The sequence below is a fragment of the Geotrypetes seraphini genome, chromosome 1, assembly GCF_902459505.1.
Source record: "Geotrypetes seraphini chromosome 1, aGeoSer1.1, whole genome shotgun sequence".
Lineage (NCBI taxonomy): Eukaryota > Metazoa > Chordata > Amphibia > Gymnophiona > Dermophiidae > Geotrypetes > Geotrypetes seraphini.
Window position 1 is genome coordinate 284,984,023 of NC_047084.1, and position 22,579 is coordinate 285,006,601.

The 22,579-nt window shown below is 39.2% G+C and overlaps 1 protein-coding gene across 1 annotated transcript in view; it reads right to left on the minus strand.

Annotated features, from left to right (window-relative positions):
• SLC4A11 (solute carrier family 4 member 11) overlaps positions 1-22,579 on the minus strand; it is a 294,972-nt gene that overhangs the window by 18,554 nt on the left and 253,839 nt on the right. Inside the window, exons 16-18 of the mRNA XM_033953141.1 lie at positions 21,805-21,973; positions 10,445-10,618; positions 1,048-1,243 (exon numbers count right to left, since the gene is read on the minus strand). Coding sequence (XP_033809032.1) covers positions 1,048-1,243; positions 10,445-10,618; positions 21,805-21,973 — 539 coding nt within the window. The remainder of the gene's footprint in view (positions 1-1,047; positions 1,244-10,444; positions 10,619-21,804; positions 21,974-22,579) is intronic.

Below are 22,579 nucleotides of genomic sequence, written 5' to 3' on the forward strand. Positions count from 1 at the left end.
GACTACATGTAACTGAATGAAGTGTTATGTGGCATTAAAGTGACATTTTATATAGGATTAAGGGCTTCCTGATGAAGCCGACTGGTGAAACCCAGATCTGAGTCAGGGAGAGCCAACAACGTATAAGGATGGGTTGTAAGCTTTGAGATTGTAATGAGACTTCAACACTGTTTGTGAGAGCAAAGGTCTTGAGAGCATTGGATTTTGGACAATCAGTGCATCACCACCTACCTGTTCAGATAAGTGATTTTACTTAAAAAAAAAAATAAAAAATAAAATAAAATCTGAAATATGGTGTGGTGGGAACAAGTGAAGTGTGATCATGATTTACCAATATCCTTTCCTCTCAATAGGAAATACAACTGGCACTGAGCACTTCTTGCACAGTTTACATGTATGTGTTCAAGCACAGTGTTTTGGTTTTTTTATTATTATTATTAGTCAATTTGATATTTTTCAATACACATTTTGAGATTAAGCCCTGAGAGTTTGAAAACTTGTGATTTATGACAGATAAGAAGATACTTTAACATTTTAAACCTAAATCCAAGATAAAACTACATTCAGAATGACTGTGGGTGGTATCCTCTTAAGCTACATCTGTTTAAAAAAGCCAAAAGATACATGATACTGTGACAAACCATAGCAATAACCCTATGTCATAAACATTGACTCAATGCATCATGTTATCTTAATGAAATGTGTCACATTTATAGCCTAAACTAATATAAACTAAACAGAAGAATTTCCTCCTGTAGTGAGGTAAAAAGGAAGGACAATTCTTGGACGACACAGTTGTAGCAGCATAATAAATATGGCAATGTTACAGGTGATGGCAAGAAGTAGTACCGGATGACTTCCCAATGCAGAAAAGAATGGGACAGAATTAAAAAAACAAACAACAAAACATCAGCTATGCTAGTAACAATATTTCTGAAGCCGCTGTAACTCATTCTCTGGATGGATTTCCTCAGGAAACATGCTGTTAGAGCATTTTCTCACTGCTCATCCTGTACACAGGTTACATTCCAGCTGGATACCACATACCTGCTCTTTCAGCAGAAGTGCCACCCGTTCAAAGAGCTGACTGCCATCAATGGAGGTCAGGGCGATGTACAGGAAAAGCCCATAGAGGACTGGCTTTGGAATCCACTGGAGTGGAAAAGGCAGGAGGAAGAGGGAGAGGCCCACCAGGATGTTGGCCACCAGAGATGTCAGTCGGGTCTCTTTCACACTCACAATTCTAATGTGGTGAGGAGGAAAAGAAACATGATTAAACAAAAACAGTTTCTTATGAAGAAATATCTTAATAAAAACACAAAAGGACTAAAAGCAAGGGATTTCAGAGTAAACTAAATTGTTACACTGGAGTGATTAAATTCACATTTTTAACTACCGTATTTTTCACTCCATAAGACGCCCTCCCCCCCCCCCCCAAAGTGGGTGGAAATGGCTGTACGTCTTATGGAGCGAATATTGCGTCTAGTGGTAGGCTGGGACAGGAGGGATCCATCCCAATCGACTAACAATTTTTTACCTTCCCCTGTACCTTTTAAAATCCTGGTGGTCCAGCGGTGTATCGGAAGGAGCAAGCTTTCCGCACTCCTGCCCTGTGCAGAGCCCCTCCCTCACTGGACGCCTGCCTCAGATCTCACGGTCAGTGGTGCACAAGGCAGGAGTGAGCTTTTTGCACTCCAGCCTGGGCCCGTGCTGCTTCCTGAATGGCTGCCGTCAGTTCTTGTGGGACTCGTGAGAACTGACGGCAGCAATTCAGGGAGTAGTGCAGGGCCAGGCTGCCTTGTGCACCGCTGGCTGTGAGATCTGAAGCAGCCACCCCGTGAGGGAGGTTCTCAGTGTGACACAGGAATGTGAAAAGCTTGCTCATGCAGATACACTGCTGGACCACCAGGATTTAAAAAGGTACCCAGGGGGGAGAGGTAGGAGGGGGAATGGTGGCTGGGATGGATCCTTCCTGTCCCAGCCTACCACTAGACCACCAGGGGTGAGAGGGTACAGGGCATGGAGGTGGGACAGGGTGCAGAGCCTAGCAGGGAGTGAGGGGGGCTGGGTGCAGAGCCTGGTATATTTTATTAAATATATTAGTACACCATTTGGTTCAGAATATTTTTTTTCTTGTTTTCCTCCTCTAAACCTAGGTGCGTCTTATAGTGCGAAAAATACGGTAAACTGTGAAAAAATGCAAACAAAATACCTCCCCACTACCTCTATCTACTCAGCAGACTATGGAGTGAGGCACTCATCTTGCAAGTGCTCTGCCTTCATCTCCAATATCAACTCATTTTGGGCTTATCTGACTCAGGGGAAATTGTCCCTTACAGTTATCATTGAGCAGAAAACCACAAATAAAAAATATTCAGCAGAATATGCTATTTCTTCTACCTTTAGTTTGTTATTTCAGAAGGTAAATACCACAGTTAGATCAGTCTTAAGAGCAGCAAAGTTGAAAATCTGCAGCTTTCTATTCAATCTGTCATATGCATAGCAAAAGACCCAAAGCATACACATTAACTTTGCCTCCTCTTTTACAAAGCCACGCTAGTGATTTTAGTGTTGACCGCAGTGGTATGAACTCTGATGCTCGAATTCCTATGGCATCAGAGTTCTTGCTGCCGTGACTAGCGCGGCTTTGTATAGGAGGGGGCTTATTAGCTACTTTGACTTGTGGGCGCTAACAGTGTAACACTATGTAATCTAATCTAATCTAAACCTTAGGTTTGTATACTGCATCATCTCTACATTCGTAAAGCTCGACATGTAGAGCATATATCTAAATCTGATTGACTACCATCAACAAAGACAAAAATCATACATGGAGAAATACTAAAGTAAAATGAGGGCAGTGGAAAATCAGAACCAGAAGCAGGAAAATGCAAATTATCCAAAAGGTGTCTACTTTGTTTCACAGAATTCAAGTTGCAGTTAACCAGTTAATCCAACTCTTTCCTGTGCTGATGCAAATAGGAAGTCCCCTGGTTTGTCTCTCTTGTGCATTAAACTACAGTAAAACCTTGGATTTCAAGTGATTTAGTTTGCAGGTGTTTTGCAAGACAAGCAAAACATTTTATTAAATTTTAAATTGATATATAAAATCTTGCAATACAAGTACACAAAGTATAAACACATCACATCCGAGCCAATGGTTCTTCTCTCTCTGACGCTGCAAGTGTAGTAGTGACTGTTCTAAATGAGCGAGGTCTTGCAATAAGAGTACATACAGTATACACGTGTCACATCATCACAACTGAGCCAATGGTTCTCTCTCTGATGCTGCAGGAGTATAGTGACTGTTCTAAATGAGCGAGGTCTTGCAATACAAGTGTGTATAGTATTTTGTATTAAAGATTTTGGGTTGTGGAACAAATTGTCTGAGTTTCCATTATTTCCTATGGGGAAATTCGCTTTGATGTACAAGTGCTTTGGATTACAAGCATGCTTCTGGAACGAATTATGCTCGCAAACCAAGGTTTTACTGTATTTTCTTTTTCAGAATGCTCCGACAGGTTTTAACATTTACTCTTTAATTATGTTTTACTTATTCTATATCAAAAAACTGTTGCTAAGGTATTGGGCACACCAGGCCAACATTTAAGCTTAAAGCCCTCAATATCCAAGCTCCTAGCTTGTCAGGTTCCTCCACTATAATTAAATCTACAATTCTGATTATCCTACATTTCTCAAAAAACTCATAACTGGATATCTAATTTTAAATATTAAGTTTTGTTTGGCAGATAAAAATGCACACTTGAGTTTGTGTGGCTGTCTGAATCTACTGCTTTGCACTGAACCAATTGCTTTGCACATGATGCACTTCAACCAAGACACAGGAACAAATGGACTACAAATGGATGAGAGTCATGATGAGGAAGAAAATTAGGAAGCAAGCATGGTCCCTTTTTAAGGAAACAGTCACCGAGGCGTAAAATCTATATATACCACGTATCAACAAGGGTTCCAAGAGGAAAAAGAACAAGGAACCGGCGTGGCTCACTGTAGCAGTGAAGGAAGCGATCAGACACAAGAAGACTTCGATTAAGGAATAAAAAAGGACAAAAACGGATGAAAACTGGAAAAAGCACAAACAATATCAAAGCAAGTGCCATAAGGCAGTAAGAGGTGCTAAAAGAGACCACGGGGAAAAAATAGCCAAGGAGGCAAAAAATTTTACGCTGTTCTTTCAATATATTAAGGGGAAACATTCCGCGAATCAAGCAGTGGGGCCGTTAGATGACCATGGAATAAAGGGAGTACTAATGGAGGACAAAGCCATCGCCACCAAACTGAACACATTTTTTGCGTCTGTATTTACCGAAGAGGATATATCCAATATACCAGAAGCCAACAGGCTATACACAGGAAATGAAGACGGGTAACTGACAGGGTTGACGGCCAGTCTAGAAGAGGTATGCAGATTGATAGGCATAAAAATGATAAATCCCCGGACCGGACAGCATCCACCCTCATTTCACCCGAAGGTAATTAAGGAACTGAAAGTGGTTATAGCCGAACTGCTTCAACTAACAGCCAATCTGTCGATCAAATCAGGAAAGATTCCGGAAGACTGGAAAGTGGCGAATGTTACACCGATCTTCAAGAAAGGTTCAAGGAGATTTCCGGGAAATTACTGACCAGAGAGTCTGACTTCGGTACTGGGAAAGATGGTAGAGACGCTGAAAAAGGATCGTATCATCGATCACCTTGACGGACACAAACTGATGAGGACCAGCAAACATGGCTTCAGCAAAGGAAGATTTTGCTCGACAAACTTACTGCACTTCTTCGAAGGAGTAAATAGGCAGATAGACAAGGGTGACCCAGTCGACATCGTATATCTAGATTTTCAGAAGGCATTTGACAAGGTCCCACATAAAATGTCTACTTTGAAAAATTGCGAGCCATGGAATCGAGGGTTATATATTAATGTGGATTAAAAACTGGTTGGCGGAGAGGAAATAGAGTGGGAGTAAATGGAAAATACTCAGACTAGAAAAGTGTCACAAATGGAGTGCCGCAGGGTTCAGTGCTTGGGCCTGTGCTCTTCAACATATTTATAAACGACTTAGAAATTGGCACGAGTGAGGTGATTAAATTTGCGGACGAAACAAAGTTATTCATAGTGAGGTCACAGAAGGATTGCGAAGACCTACAACATGACAAACACACTCAAGGAATGGGCCGCGAAATGGCAAATGAGGTTCAACGTGGATAAGTGCAAGGTGATGCATGTCGGTAACAAAAATCATATGCACGAATACAGGATGTCCGGTGCTATACTTGAGAGCCCCCAGGAAAGAGACTTGGGAGTACTTGCAGACAAGCCACTGACTCTGTCCACGCAATGTGTGGCGGCAGCGAAAAGGGCAAACAGAATGCTAGGAATGATTAAGAAGGGGATCACAAACAGATCTGAAAAGGTTAACATGCCGTTGTACCGGGCCATTGTATGCCTCCACTTGGAATACTGCATCCAACACTGGTCGCCATACATGAAAAAGGACATAGTACTACTCGAAAGATTCCAGAGAAGAGCGAGAAAAATGGTTAAGGGACTGGAGGAGTTGCCGTACAATGAAAGGTTAGAGAAACTGGGCCTCTTCTCCCTTGAAAAAAGGAGACTGAGAGGGGACATGATCGAAACATTCAAGATATTGAAGGGAATTGACACAAAATATTAATATACAATATATTGAAGGGAATTGACACAAAATATTAATATACAAAGACCCTGCATTTAAGAAAGATTTCTTATCCCTTATACTCCTACAAAATTTTTAAGATCCGAAGAAAAATCTTTACTAGTAGTTCCCTCACAAAAACTCATTTTATTCAAGGAGGGATATGATTTTTTTCTGTTACAGCCCCTCAAATCTGGAATTCACTCACGATCAATATAAGAGAAGAAAAAGTACTTAGCAAGTTTAAAAGTCTTCTAAAAAGTTGGCTTTTCAAGGACGCTTTTAACTGATTCATTTAAATTTCACCATAGTAGGATATTTTTCAGTGGCCCAGAAGTACTGTTAAGTGAAAATTAAGTGGGTAACCTTCCCCAACCTCATGTTTCATTACCTATCCCTTTTTATTTGTTTAAGAATTGTATTTATTCCTTTTTTCCTCTCTCCTCAAACGTATTACTTTACTAAAATTGTATTAATTGTCTTGTTTAATTTTTTATATTAACTTAATTTTTAACTAAATGTAAATCGCATTGGATTTGGATTTTGTGATCAAATCAAATATTTTAAATAAACTTGATAAACTTGACTTAGAAGAGAAAGAGAGATTTTTTTGGTATGCGATTAAACAGAAACACAGAAAATGACAAAGATCATACAGTATTATCCAGTCTACCCATCAATACCAACTTCTATTAATCCTTCTTCTTCCTTTGAGATCCTCTGTGCTTATCATACCATGCTGTCTTGAATTCAGTTAAAGTCCTTATATCTACCATGCCCTTTTTCTCTGGTGTTACAGAAGAACTGTGCTTCAGGTAGGACAGAGGGTCACAGAACCTCCTTCAAATTTTTATCCCTACAATATGCTACTCAAAAGCTTTCCCCTGAAAAACTTCACTTGTATTCATGATGTGCCAGATGCATAATGTAATGGAAACAACAGAAATATTTATTAATCTAATTGATAAGGAGTTTAAGTTGCAATTTAAGACTACTTATATATCAGAATATGTCTACAGTCTGCAGTATTCCTGCAATAAAGTTTATATTGAGTAAATCTCTCATAGGTTCAATGTGTGACTTGAAGAATATAAAAGTAATATAAATGGAAAAAGCTTTGCTACTTCTATAGTTAAGTACTGTGTCCAGTTACAATATGAATTTTCTGAACTGAGAGCTGTGGTGTTGGATTGTTTATTCCCACCAAAGACAGGAGATAAGAATTACTTGCACAAAAATGAACAGAGATGGATCTATAATTTACAATCCGTTGAACCATTAGGTTTAAATGCCAACACAGAATAGCAAAAATTGCTTCTGGATGGGTGGGAGACTGCTCACCTACTTCCTTCTGGTAGATGATCGCTTGCCCTTGACAGCATGGTAATTGCAGCCTACCAGCAATACAGAAACAAGAGGCAAAAGAGATGCAGCCTCCCAGTCACCGCAGTTTTTTGTAAGTAAGATTTTGTGTTTGCTGGACTGCTAAATTGTTACCTTTCAAGAAATAGTGGTTTGATCTTTTGTTTGCTGGACTTTTAATCTTTACCATTTAAGAACTTGAGACTCCTGATGCAGGCCTTAGGGCCGAAAACTATATGTCGAGTTTTTCCGTTGATGGATTAAAGTATTCAGCACTATTGGTCGCCTTCACTACTTCTTGTATAAACAAATTCTATAGCATGCAACTGTAAAAGAAGTATGGATGGGGGGGGGGGGCAGTATGGGCAGTTCAGGGGTGTGCCCAGCACTTATACTCTAAGATTATAAAATGCAGACAGTTAAGACATCTAAACTTAACATTTCAGCACAGATATTTATACCAGTCATTGACATGGTGTAAGGGGCTACACCTAAATGTTGACGTGACATTAACTGGCAACTTATGCTAGTATTCTATAACAGCAATTACACACGTGCAGCATCCCTACACCTAACTTTAGGTGATCTACACTGAATTATCTCCTGTATCACTGTACAGCGATCAGTGCTGGATGCAGTACTCCAGGTGAGGGTGCACCATGGCCCGGTACAGCTGCATGATAACCTTCTCCGATCTGTTCGTGATCCCCTTCTTTATCATTCCTAGCATTCTGTTTGCCCTTTTTGCCACTTCTGCATCGACTTGGTGATCAGAACTCCCAAGTCCCTTTCCTGGGAGGTCTCTCCAAGAAGTGCCCCGGATATCCCAATAAATAAATAAAATCTTAAAATATGTTTTAATACACAATATAGGAAGAGTCTACAGATAAGAGTTGCACTTAAACAAAAAATACCCTTCTCCCTTACTTTGTATTCAAATGCAAATTTATGCATGTACAGAAGTACAAAAAAACAACTACTAAGGAAATCAAAATATAACCTAAACAAAATTCCACTAAGTACTATGGCTACAAATGGGGATCTTGATTTGTAGGATTCATGCTGGAAAACAGTGAAACTACCAACACTGCCAATGTAAGTCATGCACCTGGTTCTTTGTGTGCTTTACTAGGCTCATACTGTGCTTAATCTTTCATTTATATTCTTAAAGGTTTACAAAAAATGTATGAAAACCATCTTAACATTTAAAAAATAACTCCCTGGATGAAAAGTAGCAATTTAAAAAAATGTATAGACTGTACAGATTAATACTGCATCTATCTTGTATAAAACCCAAAATGTAGCATGTAAATAAACTTAAATATTCCATCCTCTCTCTTTGGAAGCAAGTGTAAAATATGCATGCATGGGTGTATTTTATAATGAACACACCTACATATGGGTTACATAAAAGTATGCATCTTCTTGGCATTGCATGCACTTTAAAACCTGTAACCCATGAGATAATTTCATAAAAATACTTATAAAAAGGGTGTGCCTGCTTTTGCACAGTCTGCACATAGGCATTCCCAGGGGCAGAGTTACAGTGTGTGTACATATAAATACACAAGAACAAGGTATAAATTTATGCTTATTATCTTCTATATCTTTGGCAAAAATGTAGTTTACCTTTTTTAGCTGAGAGGGGGCAAAGGGTAAAGAAGATATAATGGGAGTGGAAGGATGGGGACCAATTCAGCATTAACACCTAAAACATTTGGGAGGGGAACCATGTCCCCCCCTCCAATGACCACCTCAAACTACACTTACGATCTCTGAATGACGCGTGTATGTGAACTGTGCACTATTGGAGCTGATTCTAGGTGCCTCTTATCAATATAAAACTTTGGGAGAGATACTCACATATAAACATTTAGATTATATAGAATTCCAGACATCACCACTGGTCATTATCAATGCAGCAGATGTCAATGGTGCTTCTATACATTAGATGGTATTAAACTGAACAATACACAGACAGTGAAAATTATTTGTTCCAGAGGAAAAACAACATGTGGCATCTATATTGTCATGTGTCCTTGTAATTTGGTAAATGTAGGGCGCACTGGAAGACCTATTAAATTACGCCTACATGAACATAAATCAAGAATTATGAAACAAGTGATTACAGTACCTTTGGTCCAGCATTGGATGGATAGAAACTATTACATAAATGATTTATGGTGGAGAATTTTGGATTCAACTGCACTGGGTTGGGAAGGGGTAATCTTGAGTATTTTTTGAATTATAAAGAACAATGATGGATTTATGTTTTAAATTCTGTCACTCCTTTTGGGCTCAATTTAGAGTCTGAAAGGAAATCAGTTATTTAAAGTAGAGTTGAGATTGGTCCTTTGAGATCATGTGATTGAGTGCTGAAAATCTATAAATAGATGTTGCCATCATATTGTTGGGCTGCAAGATGAAGACAGAATGAAATACTTCAGAGGACATTTGCTATACGACTCTGCTGGATCCTTTGGCTTAATGTTATTTTTTATCTTTTCAGAAGACCCGATAACTCTGATACAGTCAAGCAAAACATGATTCGTGTCAGCTGTCTTCCTGATTTTTGTTGCTAAAGATGAGTGACTAATTGTCCTGACTTTAAAGATAAACTAAAGTTTAAAACTATGCAAAATTTAAGCACTTAAAAAATTCTCTAGACTGATGAGGATATGCAGTGATCACTTAACCCGTGAAAGAGTAGAAACGTATGGCTGCCACTTCTGATTTGTCCACAAAAATTAAAATATGGTACCTTTGTGATGTGACTAAAGCCTATGTTTACTGTGAGTGGTAGCTCAGTAATAAGTTTCATCTGATTTAATGAGACATATGCGCTGGGATTTCTATACTGTATTTGTGACAACTTCCCCCCCCCCCAACATTTTTGAAAAAAGGAAAAAAAAAATGGGACTATTTCAAGCTACTGTTTTAATAATAATTATCAATTTATATACCGCAGGACCGTAAAGTTCTATGCAGTTTACAAGTTTCAAGTTTATTAAATTTTGATTTTACGCAATATCCAATATTTCAATGCGTATTACATAATTGTAAAAGCCAGGGATGACAAATACAAATAAGACTATTATACAAACTAATCATTATATTCTATTAATACAAACTGAAACAAGTAGGTAAAAGGGAGAAATACAATTTATAAAATTAATTAAAAAAGAATAAAAAATGAAAAAAATGAAAAAGAATACAATTAATTAATAAAGATGCACAGACCCCCCCCCCACACCAGTTGCCTTTGTGAAACAGACACCCTTTTGGACTTTCCATAGGTGCCTTCTTATATATTTGCCTCCACAATGTAGAGCTGAATACTACTTAGTTTTATAGATCCTCAGAAATGTAAAGGTTTTTAGCACACTTACGTCTCATAGATATGCCCATTTTCAACTCTCTCTTCCACATTTGCAAGTGCCCGTACGTGCAATGGAGAGTGAGGGAAGGCAGCATGTATCCAAGGCAATCCAAAGACTGACAGTCCTGTGTTAATTAAAGCCACGAGGAGAAGATCCCAGTGATAAGCTGTTCCTTTCACTAACCTACAAGAAAGATTGCACTACTCATTAATATTCAAGCTAAATGATGTCTTCTCTATCTGCTACTTTTTTACCTACTGTGTCACACTTCTCGCTCAGTCAGAGGCATTCTGGAAAGAAAGAATTAGAATAAATCCTCAACACGCCTAACTTGGGTGCCAGTATTTATACCAGGTTTCAGCAGGCATAAGTCTCGTATCTAAAGTTAGGTGCTGGAATCGGCACCAAACACAATTCTATAAAGGGAGTATGCCTTTACAGAATCTCTCTTAGCGCTGACTTTCTTAGTGCTGAATTTTGAGCACTATTCATTCATTCCAGTCCATAGTGTTCACTTACATTCATGATAGGCATTAGGGCCAGATTCTATAAAGCATGCTTACAATACAAGTGCCATGTCAGTCACAAGTTAGGTGTGATTTATAGAATCGTGCCTAGCGATGTCTAAAATGGGCTTAGGCACCAGTAGGTGTCCTTACCTTAGGCACACCCTATTTATGCCAGGGATTTATTGGCCAAAATGAATATGCCTAAGCCTAGTAGGCACCTACATGGATAAACACGCCCACAACCCTCCTTTATCCATGCCTATATTCAGGAAGGCGACTTCAAATTTTGAGGCACACACCTTGACCTAGGTGTGTTTGAAATTGTAGGTGCCTACAAGCCAGTTATGTGCCTTTTAAACAATTAAGATAGGTGCCTAGGCATGACAATCTAGGCGCCTACCTTTTAGGCATCTTTTATAGAATCTTCCGGTATTCTACAACTTACATGCACAAGTTGCTTTGTGCATAAGTGTGAGGGGCATACACAAGTGGAGCATGGGTGGGCTTCACAATTACATATGTAACTTACAGTGGGGAACTAAAATGTCACATTTAAGAACCAACAGTTACACCTGCCATAGACACAGAGAAACTGTTCGAACCTTCATTTAGGCATGCCAGTGCTGACTTACGCTATATGCTATAGCAGAATCCACCATACACAATATTCAGTATCCAAACGAAACGTTTTTTAGGATCTTGATTCTAAAAAATAGTACACAAATTGGGATGGTGCAGACCAGATGTCTCAAAGTCCCTCCTTGAGGGCCGCAATCCAGTCGGGTTTTCAAGATTTCCCCAATGAATATGCATGAGATCTATGTGCATGCACTGCTTTCAATGCATATTCATTGGGGAAATCCTGAAAACCCGACTGGATTGCAGCCCTCAAGGAGGGACTTTGAGATCCCTGGTGCAGACAAAGTACAAAAGGGGGGACTTTTCTTGAAGCAACCTACGGGCGAAACATGTTGAAATGACAGGTCCCTTCCCGATGTGAACAAGAGAATAACATTAAGAAACAAAGATAAGTTTTTAATGTTAAAAGTTAAAAAGTTTATTATCTTTTATAAATGATAAATTATAGATAGAGCACATAGCACTTTAAAGCTTAAGAAAACCAAAGAAAAAATATGGGGCTAGTGAGGAAGCCATGACCACAAATATACTGGTAGCCATAGAAAACATTTGGCTAACCATTGGCATATCTGAAGCACTAAAAGGAAGAATAAAGGAGTTAAACGTTTCGTTTGGATACTGAATATTGTGTATGAGGGATCATCTCACAGTATCTCACTGCTACTGACTGCAGGATATACTGTATAGCAGAATCCAGGCACATAGATGCCATTACAGAATTAACGCTCACTGTGCAACATTGGCAAACCCAAATTATGATGCCTAGTTATAGAATCCCAAGTCATTTTTATTGTACTCAGCTTAATACTATAGATAGGTTTACTAGAAATGAAAACATTTAGGGGTTGACTGCTAGAATTTGAATGTCAGAAATCTATAGATGTAGGGCCCTAAAGAAATCTTACTGTGTGTAAAATTGAATAAACCCTCACCACAAAGTTGTTCAAACTTGTTAAATCGCAAGAGAATTGTAAAAAATTCCAAGAGGACCTTGCGAGACTGGAAGTCTGGGCGTCAAAATGGCAGCTAATGTTAAATGTGAGCAAGTGGGAAAGAGGAACCTGAACTATAGTTATGTGATGCTGGGTTCTGTGTTAGGAATCACTGCCCAGCACAAAGATCTACTCTTCTCTTCCACTGCCAACTCCAGACTCTGTCCCTTCTTTCTTGCGGCCGCCATATGTCTGGAAGAGGTTGCCTGAATCAATACGTTGCGCTCCGTTCCTGCAGTGTTCAAATCCCAGCTAAAGGCTCACTTTCTTGAAACTGCTTTCAACTCTTAACTCCCCTATTCCACTCACTGATGTCAAATACCTATACCCACTATAACCTCCCCAATCTATCTAAATTAGATTGTAAGCTCTTCTGAGCAGGGACTGTCTATTGTATATTAAAACGTATAGCACTGCGTACGCCTTTAGCACTATAGAAATAATAAATAGTAGTAGTAGTGGTAATATTTATTAAAATTTTTATATACCACATATACAGCCAAAAAAGGATCAAAGCGGTTTACAATATAATTCAATCAAAGAACTCCATTTAAATAGAAAAAAAAGTAACATTTCTAATACATAATATAACAATCTAAATTAATAAAATGAAATTAAAAATCAATTAATTAATGAAAATGAAAAATATAAGAATAGGTATCATTGTTGAGGATACATTGAAAGCTAATAGAATGTTAGGAATTGTCAGGAAAGGAATGAAAAACAAAGATGAAAATGTTATAATGCCCTTGTATCGCTATATGGTAAGGCCGCACCTCAAATACTGTGTGCAGTTCTGGTCACCATATCTTAAAAAGGATATAACGGAATTAGAAAAGGTGCAGAGAAGGGAGACAAAATGATAAAAGGGATGGAACGACTTCCTTATGAGGAAAGGCCAAAGTGGCTAGAGCTCTTCAGCTTGGAGTGGTCTATAAAATAATGAGTGGAGTAGAAAGGGTAGATGTAAATTGCTTGTTCACTCTTTCCAAAAACACTAGAACTAGGGGACATGTGATAAAGCTATTAAGTAGTAGATTTAAAACAAACCAGAGAAAATATTTCTTCACACAACGTGTACATAAACTCTGGAATTCGTTGCCGAAAAATGTGGTGAAATCAGTTAACTTAGCTGGGTTTTAAAAAGTATGGATAATTTCCTAAAAGAGAAGTCCATAGGACATTATTGAGATGGCTTGGGGAAATCCACTGCTTATTCCTGGGATAAGCAGCATAAAATCTGTTTTACTACTTGGGATCTAGCTAGGTACTTGGGACCTGAGTTGGCTACTGTTGGAAACAGGATACTGGGCTTAATGGACATTTGGTCTTTCCCAGTATGGCAATTATTTTGTTCTTAAGCCAGCTATCTAAGCACCCAGATTTCTCCCAGAAATCTAGAAATTAAATAGAATTGAAAATAGAACAAAAAAAAAACCCCTCACTGACTGGATGAAGAGGGCCAAAGCAGTAACTCTTTCAAGTTTCAAGATGTATGCATTTAGAGATGCCCTACATGAAAGTTTTCTTCTTCTGTTTAACTTTACACTTTTAATGACAGTTATTTCTATGTCATTTTACATTAAGCTTCAATTAATGACATGCCTCAAATTACATTGTGCATGGTTCAGTATGGGTTACAGCTCATTGGCCCCAGAAAAAAAAATGTCAAGGTCCGTCGGTAATGTTTGCCAAATCTGTTCATTATAATTCTTTAATAAAATGGTATTCTATCCATAATCCAACCATGTGTGTTACTTCTAACTTTGTAACTCCAACTACAGTTCAACATCTGACCAATAAGGAAAATGTACATAATAGGCTAAATGTGAGAGGAAGAAGAATTTTACTTGCTCTAGCAAATTTAAACAAGGGGGGTCACTGTACTGCTACCTGCAGTGAAGCATCTGGAGAACTTTTGCTGAGAAAGCTGCAACAGAAGGATTAAATCTAAACAGGAAGGAGTGACCTAGTGGTTAGAGCTATAGCCTCAGCACCCTGAGGTTGTGGATTCAATTCCAGCACTGCTCCTTGTGACCCTGGGCAAGTCACTCAATCCTCCATTGCTCCAGGTACATTAGATAAATTGTGAGCCCACAGGGACAGAGAGGGAAAATAACTGAGTACCTGATTGTAAATTGCCTAGTTATCCTTAATAATATGATAGTACTCTCTAGGAATGTCCTCAGCCAAAAAAAAAAGTGGTTGTGTTTGTTTTAAACAAAATTATCCCCAGTTTTGGGGAATGTTTTCCTCAAGGGATAATATTGGTCTAACTTACAATGCAGAAGGTGCTGCATAACACATAGTAACATGGTAAATGATAGAATATAAAGACCTGAACGGTCCATCCAGTCTGCCCAGTCACATTCATTATACATTAACATGTTATTTGTTCTTTGTGCGCACATCATATATGCATTAGAACTTTAATCCTGCAAATTGATTGTAAGTGCATTAGTTCATATGTATACAGATACACAAGCAATTTGAGCACACTAAATTTTTAGATACCCAAAGGAACTAAATTGGGAAAAGTCTATAAATGGGTGCCTCCATTTAGGTACCACCATTGCTGTGTGCCAAGATTCCATTATAGAATACTAGTGTATTGGCACACCCTCATTTAGGTGTGCAGACTTAAGCCATGTTAACAGCAGACATAAGCAGGTGCGCCTAAGTGTGCCAAATACTGCTTATAATAGTGAGCTATAAACTATGGGCTGGATTCTGTAACCGGCACTGATATTGGCTGCCGCCAATCACGTGTCAAATCATGCATTGTCGCCGGTTTTAGAATCACGCCTAAGGGAAAGATAGGCACCGGATATGTAGGCCAGGGTTTTCCAGGCCTACATTTCTGGTGCCTGTGTATGCATCACATTGGCCACACCTACTTTGGTATTCGACGGCCTAAGCACCTACATATGTGTGATTTTGGTGCCTTTTATTTAGAATTTTCCCCTATGTGCATTACTGGAACACATGCCCATTGCTCACCCATGCTCTGTCCACATGTATGCACACATGCAGTTATGTGCTATTCCATAGGTTAGGGTCTATCAATGGTGCTTTTGATATGTTTAAGTGGCACATACATACCCCTAGGTGCCAGCTTCCACTATGGTCCTGATTGGCTATTATGAGTTTTCTAAGAAAACACTACCACTGATATGCCACATTATAATAATTTGAATACAAAAAATTAAACCATATACACAATGCTACCCTATTACAGAGTTCTGTTAGACTAAAACAAGTTTTCACAGTGCATTCCAAAACATCCTGTAGAAGATGAATGGTTTGAAAAGTGTTACTTAACCCATTCATTCCTCTTACCCTCCTTACCATAAAAAAATGCTGGAAGCAATATGGCAGTGATTGTATGTATAATTAGCAAAGTCAGTAAACATTCATAGACCAGTTGTGAAGGGCATAGTTTTGTATTCATTACTGGGGTACAGGATTTAACCGTTTAGATTACTAAATTGTGCACTATTTTATACTGTTCTTTTCCTTTGTTTCTGTTTACCCAAGTGCGCATAAAATATGCTCACAATATATGCTTACAAAGTCTTCAACATTTAATTACCTGGACCTCAGCGCCACCACTCACTGCCCCATTGTTTTTGAAAGCGGGTAGATTTATGTGGATATTTCTTCACTGGTCTTGGAATTATATTAATCTTCACGTGAATGTTATTAAAATAATTAATATAATTCCTGATTGGTGAGGCCCGATTTTAGTACAGGAAGAGGCGGTCGGAGCATACTGCGAGTGATTTCTTTCACTCGCTGGTGCTCCGGCTGCCCTCTCCTGCCTGGTCATTCATGGTCGAAAATTACCGCGAATGATCGGGACCACAAATTCGCGGGGGAGCACTGTGCATATTCATAAGAAAGCCAATAATATTAAGTGGAATTAGTTCTTTTCCTTTGAGCATGTATATACTGTATGTGTGTGTGAGGAAACCTTCAAACTCCTATCTATGCTTCTATCTCTCATAAGTCTTATTAATGGTGCCGTAAACGTCTCCAATCTTGTACAGCTGGAGGAGATGGGCCCATATCATATAGGTAGGCCTGGTCTGCTATAAGAAGCTTCCAGAAATACAGTGCCATTTGCTTTAAGCAGCTGGCTAGCTGCAGCAGGTTGCCATAGCTACTCTCAAGGGTGCAAATATTTATATATTTATATTTATTCAATTTTCTATACCATTCTTCCAGAGGAGAACAGAATGGTTTACATGAATTTATTCAGGTACTCAAGCATTTTTCCCTGTCTGTCCTGGCAGGCTCACATTCTATCTAATGTACCTAGGGCAATGGGGGGAATAAGTGACTTGCCCAGGGTTACAAGGAGTAGTGTGTCACACTCTCAATGGCACATACTGCAGAGTGCCACAATGATTTCTTTTTTTTTTTTTTTTTTTTGAGTTCAATAATTTTATTGAATATTATAAGTAATATACAGAAAGCAGTTCAAATACATAAAAATTGAATAAGAAATAGTGATGTAGAACAAAAGAAATCATAATTGCAGTCATTTGCATATAATAGATTAGTAAGAAGAATTCAGAGTATTTGAAACTGCTAAGAAAAGAAATAGAGAGGATAGAGAAGCAAAGAGGATGAAGTAAAAAGAAAAAAGAGAGATGAAAAAAGAGAGAGAGAAAAAGAGAGAGAAAGAGAGAGAGGCAAAAGTGTCTACAAGGTAGAATGAACATATGAATCTAAGAATGAACAAGGTGATTTATTTCGCATCAAATTTGTAGAATAACGGGATATCATGTTCTTTTCATATGCATATGATTCGAATTTGTGGTACATGCTCAAGGAGTTCTGAAATAGGCCACAATGATTTCTAGTATACCACAAACTGCATCTTACAAAGGGCACAAACAAATCGCCACAATTCCCCTCAGATATCCAAAATACCTTAAGGAAGATGGCTAAAAAAACAGCACACACTACTTGAGCTTATCACCCCCTTAGTAGCAGAATTTAAGGTGTAGAAAGTGCAAAAAGTTCTATGGTAAATGCTGAGAAGTAAACCGCAGAAACCAGTCACGCCTATAACCAAAGTCATTTATTGGTTAAAATGTTTTTGAGAAGGAGAAATCTGTGCAAATGTGAGCCTTAAAAAGCCCTACTTATCACATCATTTGTCTCGTTCATGAATTTTATAAATATTTCTCTCAAGTATACTTAATAAACGTACACTGGGAACTGCTAAAACAAATTACATTGTGCAACAGATTTAATTTGTGGCGTTTTGGGGGAGAATTTAAAAAACAATTTATCTGTGCATGAGAACATATTGCCTGTAATGCCTCTTTCTGGATTGTGGGTGGTGCTTTTTTCTACTTCCCCTCCAGTAGGGGTTGAGCCGTGTTGAAACAGGACTGCACCTCAATTTTGCCCTTGAATACAAAAGGACTTGGGCTACCTCCAGTACTATGTGACAACAGGACTGTGTATTCAGCTAAGTACTCAGAGGGAAGAATGATTGTGATTTATATTTCTTGTTTTTGGGTCAGTGGGCTCAGGCATTACTCAACAGTTGATTTCCTGCTTTTTACTGGCATTCCACTTATTTATTAGGCACTTGTTTGTCACTGAATTTGTACTTACTAAGCACAAAGGAGCACCTAAATGATGGTGTGCGGATGGTTAGAGTAGTATTGTCTGCTCTGTTTGCCGGCTCTTCTTCTTTAAGCATCACAGTGGCTCTGCCGAGTTGCTCTTAAGAGCTTTCAAACCCATGCTGAGGGTGCTTTTTCACTCAAAAATTTAAAACTTAAATTTAAGCTTATTTGCTGTTTTCAAGTATGAAGGCCAGAGAATCATATTACCTGTAATGCCCTAGGGCAGTGGTCGGCAAACTGCGGCTCTTTAGCCATTTGAGTGCAGCTCTGCCAGTAGCAGAAGGGCCCCGATACAGCAGCTGTTCTCACAAGCTGCCCCGAAGTTTTCCCTCTGCCGCAACTTCCCGTTTCTGACAGGGCAGATCGCCGCAGAGGGAAAGCTTTGGGGCAGCAGCCGGCAGTTTGAGAATGGCTGCCATCAGGGCCTGATTGCAGCAGTCATCACCCCGCCCCCCCCAGCATAATCGTCCCGGGTGCCCCCCCGGTATCATCACTCCGGGCCCTCCCCGTCGACCCTCCCACTGCGAGAAGACCGACAAACCTCCCTCCAGCACTCGTCGGCAGCTGCAGCACTCTAAACAGGCTGCTTTGCAGTTCGCGGCCTTCTGCTGGCGATTCCTACTGCTGCATCACTGATGACATCATCAGTGATGCGGCAGAGGGAGGGAGGAAGAGATGCCAGGGCATGGAGGGAAGAGAGGGAGGGAGGGAGGAAGAGATGCAAGGGCATGGGGGAAGAGAGGGAGGGAGATATGTCAAGACATGGCGGGAAGGAGGAAGGTATGCCAGATCAAGGGAAAAGGAAGGAGGAGATATCAGAGCATGGATGGGGAGGGAGAAATGAAAGGAAAGGAGAGAGATGCCAGGGAATCAGGGAAGGGAAGGAGACAGATGCCAGACCGTGGGGTGAGATGGAGAGGAGAGAGATGCCAGAGCATAGGGGAGGAGGTGGTGACAGAGAAAAATGGAGGTGGCAGAGTTGAAATGAATCATGTACAAAGGAGAGAAGGGGCACAAGATAGACAGTTTATGGAAGGAGCATAGAAAGAAGGAAGATGCCATATGGAACGGGGAGAGGGTGGACAGTGGATGGCAGGGGCAGAGAGAGAGAGGGCAGACATGGAAGGGGCTGATGCTGCATGGAAGACAGAGAGAGGCAAGATGCTGGCTAGAAAGAAGTGATTGAAGACAAGATGATTAGAGTAGAAACGGCAAAAGGTAGAAAAAGATTTTTTTGTCAATAAATAAGATTATTATTATTATGATATCTTGTTTTATTTAATGTTAGTAGCTAGTTTAAACCAACTTCTAAAAACATGGTTCTTGAAAAGAAATTTGGCTCTCAAAAGAAATCTTAATCGTTGTACTGCTGATATTTGGCTCTTGACTAATGAGTTTGCCTACCACTGCCCTAGGGCATACCCTACTCATATTATGATGTTTCTTTTTTTCTTGATCCCTCTTCAATCAATATTCTAATTCATTGCCTAGTAATTTCAACTATAGATTACTGTAATGCCTTTTATCAAGGTATAACTCAGAAAGAAATCCGTTGTCTACAACTATTGCAAAACACTGCTGTTAAATTAATCTATCATGCAAAAAAATTTGACCACGTCACTCCTCTTCTTCGTAAAGCACACTGGCTACCTATTACTCATCAACTCTCCTATAAAATACTCCTCCTCACTTTTAAAACTAAAAACTCTAACCAACCAGCATTCATTGATAAACTCTTAATATCTTATTCATCTTCCAGGACCCTTCGATCAAATAATCAAAATTTACTCTCTATACCATCTATACGGGAACAATTTTACGATACTACCCGCAAATCCATTTTTTCAGTCACTGCCCCCTCTCTGTGTAATGCCCTTCCTTTAGATGTTCGATTAGAGAAATCCCTAGAAAAATTTAAAGCCAAACTTAAAAACTTTCCTTTTTAAAGACGCCTTTTTTCTCTAATACTATTTTCAGCCACTTAACCCCTTGATTCATGTGAAGCTTTACAATATCTAATATCTCTTTTGAGATGATTCCCCTCCTAATGTTTTTCACCACTCCCCATTTACCATCCTTTTTTTATTAATTTTTACTTCGATGTATTTTAAACAACCTTTCCCTCCCCTAACCTCCTTCTGTTTCATGTATGTTATGTCAAATTCGTCTAGTATTTAATATTTGATAAAATATTGTTTTTATTTACCTATTTTAATTGTCCCTTACAATCTTTTTACATTGTACACCGTCTAGATATTTGATTTGATAGACGGTATATCAAAAATAAAGAAACTTGAAACTTAAACTAGGAACATGCAAACAATCTTTGTTGCCTTATCAATAAAAGCCAAAGCAGTTTACAATTAAATTAAAGGAAAACATAATTACAATAGAAAATAAATTCAAAAATAAATTTAAACATGCCATTTATTACACACACACACAAAAAATCAAACGCTACACTGTTGAACTGAAATGCAGTGGAACCTTGGTTTGTGAGCATAATTCATTCCAGAGGCATGCTCATAAACCAAAGTGCTCATATATCAAAGCAAGTTTCCCCATACAAAGTAAGGGAAACTCAGATGATTTGTTCCACATCTCAAAAAGACCCCCCCAAGGCCACTGGCGTGCTTCCACCCCACCACATCCCCAAAAGACTCCCCCCCCCCCCCAGGCCACTAGCGTGCTTCCACCCCACCTCACGGAACCGGTTTTGCTCCCCCACCCCAATGTGGCCCAAACCCTTACCTCAAGCGGACAGGACACCGGTACGCAGCACCAACTCACAGGACATGCCGGTGCCGAAAGAGCCTGCCCCGCCTGCAGCTGATCTCTGCTGGGCTGGTGCAGGGCTTTGAGCATCTGCGCATGCTCAAGGCCTCTGGCTCCCACTCTCTCCGAGATTCTCAGAAAAACCGAGAATCTCTTGAGAATCTCGGAGAGAGTGAGAGCCAGAAAGCCTTGAGCATGCACAGATGCTCAAGGCCCTGCAGCAGCCCAGCAGAGATCAGCAGCAGGCGGGGCAGGCTCTTTCGGCACCGGCACGTCCTGTGGGTTGGTGCTGCATGTCGGTGTCCTGTTCGCTCGAGGTAAGGGTTTGGGCCGCGGGCGAAGCCGGTTCTCAGGGGCTCGCATATCGAGTCAACGCTCTGTTTCCGAGTCAAAGTTTGCAGGAGTGTTTTGCTCGTCTTGCAAAACACTCGCATACCGTGTTACTCACAAACTGAAAACTTTGTTCCTTTATACAACAGAATCAAATGAAAACGGCACATTATGTAGTATAGATTTGAATAGTTGCCATCGAAGGAAAATATTACTTGATCAAAGGAAATGAATCACCATTCCCCTGGTTGGATAAAGAGATCATGCCACTCTGCAAATGGCAGATATTGATAATGGACTTTTCTTGACCACAACTTCATCTAAGGTACTGAACACGCTTAATGAACTTTAGAAAAAGCTGTCCAAACCAAAAAGTAACAGTAGTGGCAGATATTTTATACATTAACTGCACTGAGCCACTTGGCATGCATGTGACTTGTGTGGCAAAGAACCAATATTACACAGAAGTGTTTTACCTGTTCTCTGGTGCATTTGTGAGCGATGCTACAATGTTCTGTTCTATGAAGAACAACATGGATAGAAGGAACCCCAGGCCCATGGCACTCATTATTGAACCTACTGAGAGGGATCTGATTGATGCCAGTACAAACAAACTCTCTGTTTTGATATAGTTAAATGAAGCAACTGCAATATAGAAAGAATTAAATAGTTAGGTCACTGTTTACTATTCCACCAGTAAAATACATGATAATTATTTCTCTCTTTGAATCTCAGTGAACATGCAAAACAAATAAATGAACCTTGTGATCTTGCATACTTTTAAGCAAGCATCAATTGCTTGTTTTGAAGTTGCATATTTCCTGATTAGTCTTACAAAATATACTTAAGGAAGGCTTTTTAAAACATATCGGTTTTATAGTCTCTAACCTTTATTAGTACAAGCATTTTCATACTATTCACTAAAACATACAGTGCAAACATTATATACTAATAAACACTGGCATCTGTACCAATATGATGCAATGTTCTAATTAAAGAAAAATTCTAAATAAAAGGTTTTAACTTAATGAGATTTTTTAAAATTGTTCCTCTATGCTTAGCATTTGCTCTGAATGTTCCAGCAGATTTACAACATGATAAATTAATTTAAACATAAAGCTGGCAAATATCAAGCCAACATTTTGTCATAGCAATCAAAGTACAAATGTATTCTTAAAAATGCTGACCTCAACTCAATATCTATTCTGATTTCCAAGTTTTTATTCTATTGGGAGCTGGATCATTAACATA